At 37.0% G+C, this 13,823-nt stretch overlaps 1 protein-coding gene across 6 annotated transcripts in view; it reads right to left on the bottom strand.

The window, feature by feature from the left end:
* Positions 1-839: 839 nt before the first annotated feature.
* GK (glycerol kinase) overlaps positions 840-13,823 on the bottom strand; it is a 34,952-nt gene continuing 21,968 nt past the window's right edge. For 2 of the 6 annotated variants that reach the window (XM_041399731.1, XM_041399733.1), the window contains 6 exons: positions 12,279-12,363; positions 8,913-9,033; positions 8,577-8,720; positions 7,898-7,978; positions 6,388-6,474; positions 840-3,240 (listed from right to left, as the gene is read on the bottom strand). In XM_041399731.1, the coding sequence (XP_041255665.1) occupies positions 3,233-3,240; positions 6,388-6,474; positions 7,898-7,978; positions 8,577-8,720; positions 8,913-9,033; positions 12,279-12,363 (526 nt within the window). In that variant the 3' untranslated portion in view covers positions 840-3,232. Of the gene's footprint in view, positions 3,241-6,382; positions 7,979-8,576; positions 8,721-8,912; positions 9,034-12,278; positions 12,364-13,823 lie in introns of those variants that run through there. The other 4 variants (XR_005952285.1, XR_005952286.1, XM_041399735.1 and 1 more) reach the window with 3 other exon arrangements.

Genomic DNA, 13,823 nt, shown 5'->3' with positions numbered 1-13,823 from the left:
GCAGGGCAGCTAAGGGCAAGGCTGCAATTCTGCTGTGTGAAAGGAAGACACTGGAGTCTCATAGGCCGAGGGAGAAGTCTGATACTGAGTGATAAGTGTTTGTGTGCTGATGTGCAATTTAAATGTATTTTTGTTTCCAGCCTGTGTGTCAGTGTGTGTGTTTTGTTTCTGACACACACAACTGATTTCCATATAGGAGACAATGGATTTGTAAAAGCTACGGATGAAGGCCATATCCTTGGATAATCATGGAGCATTGGATGTGTAGAAGGCAGCTGGAAGCCACAGAGAGACAGAATAAGAATCCAGCAGGTGCACTCCTTAAACATACCCATCAGATACACCCCATGTTTCTTTTGTAAAATAACAGAAGCACCTTCTGCTCCCAGCTACCCCCCACCCCCAGCAATGTTTGCTATTTCATAAACATTTCTCCCCAGAGCTCACAAAGGCTTTTGAATCTGTAGCAATTGCGAGACTATGGTATGAGACCAAAACCTGTATGGCATATTGGCCCCACCCCACCTCTGCATCAAACCTGTACTACGACTATGCTCCTTCCTGTCATTTCACTGGTGTTTTCCTGCTTTTTCCTGAACATGGAGGGACTTGAGGAAATGCGATTTCTAATCCAGTCCTTGAGTCCTTGAATCACTGAAGCAGAATGCAGAACTGCATGTATTTCACCTGTACACCAGAGCAACTTAAAGCACGTCTCAGAGTGGCTGCTCTTCTGCTTTATATACATCAGTGAATACTTGTGCCTCATGTAAAAATATTAGTGACAATGTGTCTGAAAGATGATGTGCAAGAATAAACTGACACCTTCCATCAATTCATTTATGGTACTTTAATACCAAGTTAATACATTTCTCAATTAAGAATTTATAAACTGGTAATTCATAAAAAAAAAATAAATCACAGCTTCAGAAAAAGCTAACATTAACAGTTTGTCCCCTCCCCGCCAACAAGCAGTTTACAATATATTTCAACTATGTTGGTAGAAAGTTAACAGTGATGTGAAACTCTTAAAAAACATTTGCAACAGCAATTGAAAATAAAATAATGATTCTTACTCAGTGAAAAATTAATAGGAATTGTGTTTCCCTGTAAAAGATAAGTCAGAAAAGCAGCAAAAATTCCCTCTCCTACTTGTTAGGTACAAGCTTTCCCCCTGCCACATTTGTCATGGGCAAAGGCAACACTTCAGCATTATTCATTCCCAGGTCCAGCACTTCAGTGGTTTTGGCAAGACTCAGAGGTCATATTCAGAAGTCCAGAGTTTGAGGTGTGTGCTACCCCTGCTCCCTGTGCTCCACAGGCTGCTCCACTCCTCTTCCTCGGGGTACAGTGGGATCAGAAACAGCTCAGAGTAAAGGTAAGGAGTATGAGACTTTTTTCTATGGGATCATATTCTTTTTTCACTCTTCACCTCTCCAACACAAACTGGAAACACCAGAAATTTTGGCTGTCACACTTCACATGTGAGTATTTACAGGAGAGACAGGATTTGAATGATGCTGTTATATTTTCACTTGTATACAAAATCCCTTCTCTCTGCTGAAGTAATACACGCAACCACAGGACAAAAAGTGTTCCTTCTCTATCTTCTAAGTTAAAAGTCACATTTTCAAAAGTCATTGCACTTGACAATAAAAAGGCAATTAATATGCATTTGATATTAAATATATTGTACAGACCTGAACTTCTGTGCAATTCATTGCTTCAGACATATAACATCCTTTTAAAAACTAAGCCTCTAATCAAAGAAAAACTTCGTTAAAGACAAAAATCTTTAAGAACAAATGCACACAAAAAACCTCTCCCTTTAACTCCTAGTGCATTTAAACACATCTTTGAAATTCTCTGTGTTCCCACATTTAACCTTGCTGCCATTCCATACTGGTCTAACATCACTACACAAAAACACCTTCTCTTTGACCTAACCAATAAGGCTGGCATTTGGGATGCTGTTGGTACAAGCAGGAAAGCTGAAGATAAGATTATTACCTCACTCCTTTCATGTGGAAAACAAAAGATTTCAAAGTGGATGAGATTCAGCTGTCACCATTGTCTGTAAATTCCAGTGGCCCATTTCAGGTGCCAGTACTTACTCTACCGAGCCAGGGTTTTGGATTGTCCCAGCATATTTTGCAACATCTTGCAGTTAAAACTATGGACATGGAAACTGAAAGGGAGATTTTGGTCCCTGAGATATACTAAACGAAATCAAGAACTAAAGCACTGATATTTAATTTTGAGTGGACCCTCTTTAATGAAAACTAAGTTAGCTTCAACTTTCTACAGTTTAACAAATAGTCAGTTAAGCAGGATGACGGGATATATGCAATATTGGTCAAGAAAAGTGCACTGTACAGAATAGTTTGAAAAGTTATCAGTTGCAGATATCAAGCATGCTGCATCAAACTTGTCTTTCCAAGCTAGCACAAAACCACAGGATGAAACATGGCCTTAACCAAAACACCATTTTCTCTCATCTCTTTAAAGGTACAACTACAGGATTTGGTGTCATAAATACTTATGATGGGCCAAGTGACTACATGTGCCAGAGCCAAACCCAACTCTTCAACCTTGCAACTGAATGTTTCAGCAATACTCTGGGGACCATAGCAGCAAACTCCTCATTGCCAAACCAGAGGCAATGCGTGCTATGGCAATCCACCTTGGGCTAGTGTTTAAAAAGTTTGTACCATGGAAGGTGTTTCACACCAGTGGCAACTACAATAAAACATCTTTGGCAACCATTGGCATATGAAAAGTAATTCACAGCAGCTGGAAGAATTGTAAGATGTTTATAGAGTTCCATAGAGTTCCATTAACTTTCTGAAGTGTGTTGCATGAAGTACCAAACTCCTGAAAAGGACAGCTAAACATCTGCCATCATTACCTCAGAGACTGCAGGTTTTTTTCATACCACTTTTTCAGACAAAGCTAGGGCTTGTGAAATTTTAGAGGATGATGTGAGATTGTCCACACAAAGGCTTCCAGTGCATTTGGAGTTGATTTGGGTAAGGGAACAGAGTAATGAAGGGCTGAAGACTGAATTTTCAGTGCACCACTGGGAAGTTATGCAGGGACTGGTGACAGATGGATTCGTGAATAGATTGAACCACAAAAGTAGCATAATCACGTTGGTGGTGGAATCTCTTCAGACAACAAAAAAAACCAAAACAAAAAAATCAGCTGCATCCAGTGAGTCCACTAAGTAGCCTCATTTACCTTAAATAAAAAATGTGTGCATTAGGAATACAGAACTTATTATAAAACATTAGTAACACTCTATAACACAGCTGAGCTATAAGAGGAATTCAGTGAAACCAACTTTTGTTTTCAACTGCTGCAATTATAAATTAGATATGTCGTGTGACACCAGATAAGCCAGCTCTTAAGTGTGTGGGATGTGCACAGTAGGGGGAGCAGAGACCACACGACTAAGATGGGTAAATTTTTAACAAGTAGAAGGAATGAAAGAAGGTAAATTAAGCTTATTTTCTTCTAAATATGAGTACAACTTTCAGAAATTTGGAAAACATTAATGCAACTATCTTGCAGAACTGCACAGTGATCCCTTTATATAAATTAGTACACAATTTGGCAGTAAAAATCACAACAAAAGAAACTAAAAAGGAAATCTTACAAAAAAATCTTACCAAAAAAAAAAACCCCAAACCCACAGGGTATTTAAGCAGGGACAATATAGTTTTGCTGATCAGCACTGATGTCTCATTCAGTGAGAATAGTCAAATAACTTTACACCCCAGATGCCACATAAGACCCCATATACAGCCAATCCCAACTATACCTGACTTGAGAGATGCCAATTTAAGCCCACAAAGGCATTTATTTAAATTTGAGTCTAACAAAAAATAGGATCATCTTCAGTTAACTCCTACCCACCCCCTGCAAAAAAAGTCCCCAAAACCCAAAAGAAACAAGAAAAAAAAACTACAGCTATGGAATGTACTGAAATCTCTCTGATGTCCACTTCCAAAATGAGTGTGAAAAACTTAAAAAAATCTTAGCATAAGAACTCCAATTGTTATATACACCTTGCTTCAACAGTGAAAAATACCACCCATTTCTCTCCAAGAGAGAAGAATGAAGATCATAAAATAAGATACAAGTAACTGGCCTGATTTTGGTGAAATTATGAAATTATATAATTAACAGAGTATTGTTTAGACATCAGGTGCCACAAAAAAAGGCAGCTTAGCAGTTATGCAAATGGGGGTTTTACTACGCTAGTGTTCTCTGTTCTGGCACAGCAGATTTTCCCTTCACATTTCAGTAGCTGTAAAATCATGGCCCTGCCCTAGAGAGACATGTTCAACGTCAGCACTGTTGCTATGTGAGATTTACTGCTGTTTCAGCACATGAAGGATGAATTCAATCCTCCCCAAATTCAATCCTCAAACGTACTACTCTCATGACTGCACTGGAGTTACAGTGTTTCACTAAAATATAAAATGTGCCAAATTAATTAAAAGGAGTTTCTGCACTGAATTAGAAGGAAAGCCTGGTCAGCAAGTTCTAACTTTTAAAAACAAAGGATATTTACCAGAGCATGCATCTAAGGGGGAAGCAGCCATGCTCCAATTGATAATGCAAATTCTGTATCTCATGTTCTACACTAACGCACAGCTGGGCAAAACTACAACCTGTACCTAACATCACTGTTGCTGCTCCTTTTTAGACCTCATCATTTCTAAAAGAAAGAACAGGAAACTTCTCCTCTTCCCAAGCTTATAATGTAAATAGTGAAGCAACACATTAATATATAGAGTAATTATACTGGTACGTATAACAACTATATACACATAGTAACAGTAACCCTATCAATAGTTACTGTTATCTGAAAACAAGGTCATAAAGGTCGCAGTGAGTTGAGATTATTATGTTTCTCAGTTGTGGGTCAGAAAGGCACTGACAAGCTTAAAGAAGAGAGAAGAAGAAATTTTTTCTTATGAGTTCCAGCAGTGCAAGTTTAATATGCAGGTTACTGATTAGTTGTTTTTAAAAAGCAATCCCAGAATTTAAGTTGCTTATTTGCTCATTTATCATTGATTTTCCATAGTATTTTAAGTACCCTCTATGTGGTGAAGCACCTGACTTGGAATTTATATTCATGTTACTTTGTTCAGCTTGTTAAAAATTTACCCACTTATTCACAGCTGGTTTTATTTTATTCTCCATAATATAGATCTTTCTCACTCACAGATACATTCCAGAGTTAGTAAATAACTGAAAATCCATTTGTTCATTTTGATTTTTGCCTAGCACTTTTTAAGCTTGATTTTAGCTTTCCTACAAGCTGCAACCATCTCTTCCATGCAAGGAAAATTACAGTTGAGTAGTTAATTCAGACTGAATGAGTAGAAACAAAATACAAACACATCATCACAGGAGCATGCTAGAGTCCTCAACTGTCTATTTAATTAACACCTCCTTGCCTATCCCTCCAAAACCAAAACAAAAAAAGAAAACTAAACAACCTCCAAACAGCTTACTAAGCAGCAACAATGCCTATACTGTAAAATAGTTTCTCTGCAATGAAATTCTGTGACAAGGAATAAATGACATCATCAAACTTCCTTTTCTTACTGTAAGAATATCTTAACGAAATGTCTTACTTCTGGCATAAGTAACTGTCACCTACATTAAGAGTTTTCTTTTTAAATAAATTGTATATTAACAGGTTGAAGATGCATCTTCATTGCATATGCACACACTCCCTTCCCAGTTTTGCAGTTAAGCCTTTTAGGGTCTCTTCTTTTTAGACTAAATTAATTCACTTATCCATCAAGAGCAAAGTACAAGAAGAATGTTTTATAGATTTTAGTAGATTTTAGAAGATTTCTAACAATACAATAGTTTCAAGGGGTCCAGAAAAATCAAATGGGTGTATGAAGCCTTTCAGGGACAGAAGAAATAGTTTTCACTTAATTTAAACAAGGTCCTCAAAATCATTAAAAACAGTGCAAGAAGAAATACAGGATAAAGGATGGAACCTTATTCTATCTGCCATGCACACTGTAAAGCAGGCAATGCAGAACTCTGCTAGGCTGCTCCAACCTGTATCCCTTTTATAAACTGTGTGCAATCTGCACAGACAAAGGAGAGTCCAAGGTTTCATGTGCATCCAACAACTACAAATTAAATGGCACATGAGGATGGATTTGAGATGGCATTCCCTTGGTTCCCTTAGGCACATTATGCCTGATTCACACCCTCAAATGTTTTGTGTGCATGAACAACAAAAAGCATCAGTCATTTTTGCTAGAAACAGACAGATGGAATACAAAAAACCCCAAAACTTAAAATAGTGCAGATGGTTTTTAAAGTGATCTAATTCAAATAACAACTAACCTGAGAGGTACTTTGCTCCGATTAACATTAGCATGCTACTCATAACAAAAATACTGAAAGGCAGACTAGAGAAGATACTACTGTCACCTGATGGCATCCAGGGGATGGTGTTTCCAGTCAAGCAAATCAAAAGAGAAATATATATATAAATTGCAGTATATGTGTTAAATATATATGAAAAGCAAAAAGTAACAAATGTAGTGACATTTGCAGAAGAACTAAAAAAATATTATGCATAAACCCCATAATAATTCAAAGAGGTTCTCTCTGTAAGAGTTCAAGTCCAAATTCCACTGTCAGCACTATCCAGGTTCAGCCCATTTCCAGTATTCTCCAATCCCAACCTACCCCTAAAGTATCAAAGAACTAAGGAAAATAACATTTTCCCCCCAGGTGTTAGATCAGAAAATCACTAAAGTAAGCCTTGATAAACATATCTCTTCACATAAACTGAAGAAAAAACATCTAGATTTATTTACTGCAAGGCAGAATTTTTTATTCTAGTAAGATAAGCATCAGGTTAGATGTAAGGGCACTAAATCATAAAGGTCAATACTGAAGGGAATCATATTGCTCCTGTTAATTCACCTGTTTCCCTTCCCAGTAGCCTTGGCAGAATTGTTTGTAAACCACAGTGTTAAATAAAGTACTTAAGCAAACATATAGGATGGCAAACGGAAAATTTTAGCTTTCAAGAAGAAAGTGGCCACATGCAGCTTGAGGGCTCCAACTGTGGATTTTGGGTTGTGGAGGGAGTTCAAATTTTGAGGATTCTTTACTTAATACTTTTCATTTTAATAGTTTTTCCAATAAAAGGGAAATTAAATGAGGATAAAGCCCATAAATGATGTGTTATATTATTACTCAGGATTAAAAACTTATCCCAAAATAGTACTAAAATAAACACTCAAATTATAGATCACAGGAAGACTGCAGGTTTAATTTATTTCAAATGTGACAGGTGAGAAAGCCCTTTACTTCAGAAGAAAATTCTTGTTCAGTCCCTCAAAAGTTTTTTTCATATTTTCTGTACGTAAACAATAGGTCTGTGTAATTCTTTACTTTATGATAACTCCTTGCTCTTACCCCCTACGGGTCAAATAGATTTTAATAAGGATATCAATCCCTCCTTCCTACCCAGCAAATAATGAAGGCAGATACAGCAAGCAAAACCACAGAATGGAACTTTTCTCCTTTGCAGCATGAGGTTATGGCATAAGAAAGTTTACAAAGTCCCTGTGCTCTAAGCATTGTGCTGTATCTCGTCTTGCAAGTGAGATTTTTTCTTTTGCAAACCAGGGCCATCCTGCAAAACCTGCAGCTATTCAGGAGGAAGACCCAGCTTATCTATTCTCCTGCTTTGCTTCCACAGTGGATTTAAGTAATGACTTTTAAACCACTATAATAGTCCAGAGATGGTATGAACACAAAAGGTCAACAAAAGCAAGATGAGCTCCCTAGGTTAACTGGCTAATTACTAATACTTGACCTGCATTAATTTTTGGTTTACCATTTGAAGGACTGCCAGATGTCTCCCATCCCATAGACTTCATCACAGCTTTCTTCCACCTGGCATAGCGATATTCACTTTCTGAAATTAAGAAATCAGAAAACAGAAAAGCCTCTCAATGCATAGGAATGCAACCACAAATATTTAAGAACCAGATATGGCAATATGAGTTTTTCACTCTTTTGCACAGTATAATTTGTTTGCACAGAGAAAGTATTATAAAATCCTTTTTTGAATACAAAAAAACTCCACCCCAAACCCCACAGTTATGCATAGTAAGAAGAAATAAAAGAAATTTTCTTTACGTGCACCAATAAGAAGATTTACAAGTAGGACAAAAATTAAGCAATTGATATTTATTTAGAAACCGTTCAAATGTTGTTTTGAAGTAGGGAATTTGGAAGTAATTATAATCAAAATGGCGAGACAAAATTATGTACCAAAAATTAAGAAATAATTGAAAAGACAAAAAAGCATTTATCTTGCACAGGGATTAATTATGTCAAGTGCACACTTTCCATCTCTACAAGCACTTTAGAACTGATGAGAAAGATAGCTAGCTAAAGAACAATAATTAATGTAGGCTTTTTAAAGACAAAAGAAGTGTACCCAAAACCATTCCTGTCAACATCTGTGAAAAAAATAAGTTTGCAACTCAGATAACACAAAAAGGTTTTACCCTCTGGGTTTATCTGTGGTTCAAATCGTTCACATGTCACTGCTGTCAAATCTCCAGGATTCAGACTCCAAACTTCGACACCTTCTGCAGCTCCTGCTGCCATAGCAGCTCCTAAGGCTGTTGTTTCAGTCATTGATGGCTTTACTGAAGCAAAGCACAGAGAAGACCATAATGATTTTTAATGGAAGTCACCTTGATGACATCAGAACTAAAGATTGACATATCTATCAAGATGCAACAACAAACTACCCAATTTGCTCTCAACAGCCATTACAAACTAATGCTTTCAGCATTAAAAAGCAAGCTGTAAATTCAAGAGCTGTAAATTCATCTTACCTACTGGAATACAGAGAATGTCTGATTGGAGTTGCATGAGGATTTTGTTATTGGTCATTCCTCCATCTACTTGTAACTGACTTAGTGGAATCCCACAGTCCTTGTTCATAGCATCTAGAATCTTAAATAAGAGTAATGCATGTTACAATTTAATTGCACAGAAATGCTCTGATACCTTCTGAGTGTGAAACACTGATACTACAGCATTTGCTGAAGAGGGTTAAGTAGATCAATCCTCTCTCCTATACATTAAAAGCCAAAACAGACAAAATGACAGCACCATTTTGTTTAACACGCAGCATGTGCATTCTCTTCATTACAGAAATCCTAGTGTAGAATACCTTTCTCCTCAGGTGCTCTGATGAATCCTATGTGCTGCTTACATGGACTGAGAGGAATTTTAAGAAGAGCTGATGAGAACATCTATCAAAGCAAACAAAGGAAGCAGCAATAATAAATTATTTAGTTGATCATCCTTTGTCTAGATACTTTCTCTAATTCAATGGATTAAATAACTGAAGAATTAAAACATTTGGCCATCTGGAAGACTCTTCAATAAGAACTGAGGAATGTTGAGATGTTTTCAAAGAGCAGCCTCTTCAAATATTTTCAATTAGTTGTTGAAAACGGAGAATTTTATATTAAACAAGACAGAGAGCAAAAAAAACTGTTAGTGTAATTTTTAATAGAATTATATTTCCTTTGTTTGGGCACAGTCTCTAGCTGAAAAGTGTTGAAGTGTTTGCAAGGGATAATTAACTAAGATGTAGTATTTAATTCACTGATACCTTGCAATATGCTTTTTAGAGGGTTTACTCAAACCTAAGTTACTGGTAACACCATGGCATTACCCCGTAACCACCGATAAATACAGAATAGTGGTTTTTGTAGGGTTTTGTAAAAGCAGTCAGTTAAATGTCTCATCTACAGTTTATAAGACTAGTGCATAAGTACGGTGCATTACAAGTACATTAACAGTGCACAGTACACTAACAAGTACAGTATGATATTCTCTCTGTAATTTTTCAGTGTATTTAAATAAAAAAGAGGTTTGTTTTTCTCAGCTTTAAATGACAAAGCAACATAGACCACAAAAAAAGACTAAAACTACAGTGCACTCTGCCCTGTTCTGTAGCTCAATAATACAATATTTAGCAGGAATAGTCAACATGCTACTTAAAAAAGAACAAAAAAATTGTAGGCTTGCAAGACAGTGCAAACTACATATAGATGAACTATCCAGGAGATTCTCCCAGTTTCCAGAAAGTAAGCCAGCAAGGTCCCTTACCAGAAAAGTCTTTAAAAGAACTAAAGGAACTGCCCAGGATAAATAAAGGTTAAAAATTACAAGGTAGAAAGAGTAACGCTAGTTTTCCTGGTGGCAGGATTTGCCTATGGGCCTACACTGTTCAATGCACAAGAAATAAATTGGAAACCAGGATTCTTGCACAAAGTTTGCTGGCAGTACTATACTACTTATTTCCTTCACATACATCATTTCACTCTTGTCTAAGGCAATATTATGTGCCTTTTTTACCATTCAGAACTTCAGCACCATTGGAGGCTCTGGGTTTGTTTACCACTGTGCAAGAGCATATTAGATCAGCATGCACTCAGCAGAGATTAAAATAATAAAAAGAATGCTAGAAGCCAGGAAGGGATGAAGGAACAAAACAAATCATGGTCATGCTGTTGCTATCTCTATTGTACAGAGCTGGGATGAAGAGCAAGGATCCAAGTATGCAGATTTTGTCTCGTGACAGCATTGTACAGCTCTTAGAAGTGAAAAATTGCTTATTTTTCCAAAATTCCTTCTGGAAGAAAAAATGTAACAAGTGTCATCTATCTGCACAAGGAAGAAGCTTTTTGGATAACAAGGTACTCAGAAAGAGTGAATGTCACAAACAAGCAAGAACTCCAATGAATGTGACCTAGAATGAAGGATTTTCCTGAAGACTTCCATTTTCGCTGGAATTGAAAGAACTTAGTTTCTGACAAGGCAGAATTAATGATGTATCTTTAGAAAAACATAAAAATATTTTACCTGTGTCACTAAGATTTAATCTCTTAATTTAAGAGTGTCCACTGCCTGATCAGGCACTCCTGCCATTGTGATAAAATCAGAGTGACTAACGTATGGGGAAGTGTTAGGTCTGTTCAAACAGTGAACTTCACCCTCACTCAGCCTGACAGCTTTATTCCCTTCCCTCCTACTTCCAGCCACATGCCCTACCTTGCATTCTGACATTTGCTGAATGCCTCTGTGAGGCAGCTGAGGTCATTAATCCAGCAGAAAAATAGCCCAGCAAAAAAAGGGATACTTTTCTGCTGGAAAGTTCACTGAGCTGTCACATGAGAGGGAATGGACGGGAGGATGGACAAGGAAAGAGGAGCAGACAACAAATCAGTTTAGTTGCCTGTAACTTTACCCTGACTTCTAGTACAAGAATTAGAAAATTAGAGTGCTACTTCCAATTTCCTTCACAACCTTCTGAGGACTCAGAGGCTGTCAGCACAGCTTCAAAGGCAGAAGCCTGGGTGAAATTTCTGTCAGCCTTTTTCAATAAGTACTTTATATCACTACAGAAACAGCACACTGCTTCCCTCATCTTACATGGTTTGAGCAGGATGCTACTTTAAAAATCAATATGTTTAAATAACAGCAGTTTAATTCATGTAATCAAATTAAGGCTTGACTGTTATCTTGCAAGGTCTAGGGATTTCATTTCCTCCTGTATTTGCACAGAACTCGGGGACTGCAAACACAGGGAGGAATAGATTGTGATATAAAGATTCAATGCTCATACTGATATCAACCTCTTTGATTTGGCTGGGGGATTAATTTCCTCTGTGAGAATTTTGCTTGGCTGTTAATGCCAGCTGAGGCAGTGAAGGATGGAACAGGAAGGAACTGAAGCCAGCTTTCCCTTGGTATGTTTGCTGCTGTCTTGCCTTAACTCCTTTTTGTTCTTGTGTACCAAAAGTGACATAAGCCATTTCTGTCACAGCAGACCATAAAGTGTAGTTTCCTGCACCAATGAAACTTTGTAGTTATGTCACTGGCCCTGCCATTCTAAACATTCCATGTTCTACCCCTCAAAATACTCACAAAATATGTTCACTTTATTTTACCTGCTGGTAAAAAGCAGCATTACCACTCCAAAAAAATGTACCACTCAATTTTAGCTAAGTCCACAGGAACAATTTTTCAACATTAGCAACAAGTAAAGACAAGAATAGCATCCAAGTACAATATACAGCATATGACTAATCTTCATTAAATCTTTTAAATCTCTTTTCCTGAAGAGCTACAGTTCCTGTTATCACACTAATTTACAGTGAATTTAGGACACAAATTGCCTTTACCTCTCGTGTTTGAAAGCAGACTGCTTCTAGTGCAGCGAAGGCAATGTGGTTTTTATTTGTAAACTGAGTAAGGCCACAGATGATACTGTTGAAGAGAGAAAAAACCCAATTAGACACTCTTCTTTATCAGACATAAACCTATACTTCACACCTAAGTCCTCTTCAAATCTCATTCAGTTCTATTGTATGAAGACTACTATTTTAATATTAAAAAGCTTTTTTTTTTTTTTTAATCTAAACTCTCTCATTTTCCTGACAAGGTGCTTTCAAGGTGCTTTCCAATCAATACAGTTGCCATAAATCATCTCTACACACACACAAACAAACACCCCCACAAATTCTAGTCTGTCTTTAAGGAAAAAAAAGGCTTGATTGAGGTTGATTTCTCTTTAAAACCTATTAAAAATTATCACTAAAATCTTAATGAATTCTCTAATGTTTACAGTTCTTAAGGAAAAGCCTATATGGGTCATTGCTGTTCTCTAAATATTTGAAATGGTTTTCAGATCTAGTCTAATAATTAGCTGCTTCAGAACCTTCAAAGAGATTTTTGGGTATGGGAATTATGCTACATCTAACTATGAGTAAGCTGAATTGTGCCAATATGCTCTGAATGGCAGAGCAAATAATCACCTTTTATTCTGTTTCAACAGCTGAGGAACAGCACAGTATACACAGAAATGCTGCTGGATACATGCAAAGTCAAAGATATTAAAGGACATTTTTCATTGTTACCATTCCAAAAATCAGTTTTTAACCAATAAAAGTTAAGTATTCTGATATGAAAAACTGTAAAAACATCTAATTCAGAGATTTTCCTTTTTCCTTAAAGAAAAAAATACATACAAGAAGCATCAGAATTCTTAAGATGCAACTACTTGAAACCTTGGGAACAAGTTAGCCTTTAAGACTTCTTTTCCCACTCTAGGAAAGTTATTTTTTAATTATATTTGTTATGCTTCCATGAATGCAGTGGCATGTGATTCCAACGACACTAGGCAAGCTCACAACAGCAGAAAAGGCAAATGAAAACCTATTGTTTGAACTATTACCAGGTGGTTGAGGCTGACCTACCAGGAAAGGGGCAGTAAAAAAAGGAGTAGAAAAGAATTTTCAATAGACTGGAAAGAAAGCAGTATACAAGGGGAAGGAGGCAAAGTGAGAAGGAATTACATGGCCTGAAACTGAACTCAAAAACAATAATCAGCACAAAATTCTTCCTTTACTACTTCTGTTGCCTGACTGTTCACAGGAGTGAAGACCTCTTTTACTGTAGTGGTAAAACCCTTTCAAAACTAGAAATTGATTTTCCTGCCCTGCTGCTCCACACTGGCTTTTTTTTTTTCTGGTTTGGGTTGTTTTTTTTTTTTTTTTGAGGAGGGGGACAAGGAGAGGAGAGGAGGATCAATAGCTGGGCTAGCTAATCCTTCCTTCCCTCCCAGCAGCAGTTTCTGTTTTGAGCAGGTTAAATATAGAACAGAAACACAGTAGTTCACAAAAATACCAGAGAATGATGTATCTGGACACATCAAGGCAACAAAAAGG

This window comes from Onychostruthus taczanowskii, unplaced genomic scaffold (genome assembly GCF_017590055.1).
Source record: "Onychostruthus taczanowskii isolate IOZ18803 unplaced genomic scaffold, ASM1759005v1 scaffold17, whole genome shotgun sequence".
NCBI classification, from domain to species: domain Eukaryota; kingdom Metazoa; phylum Chordata; class Aves; order Passeriformes; family Passeridae; genus Onychostruthus; species Onychostruthus taczanowskii.
This window is presented reverse-complemented; position numbering and strand designations above follow the sequence as displayed.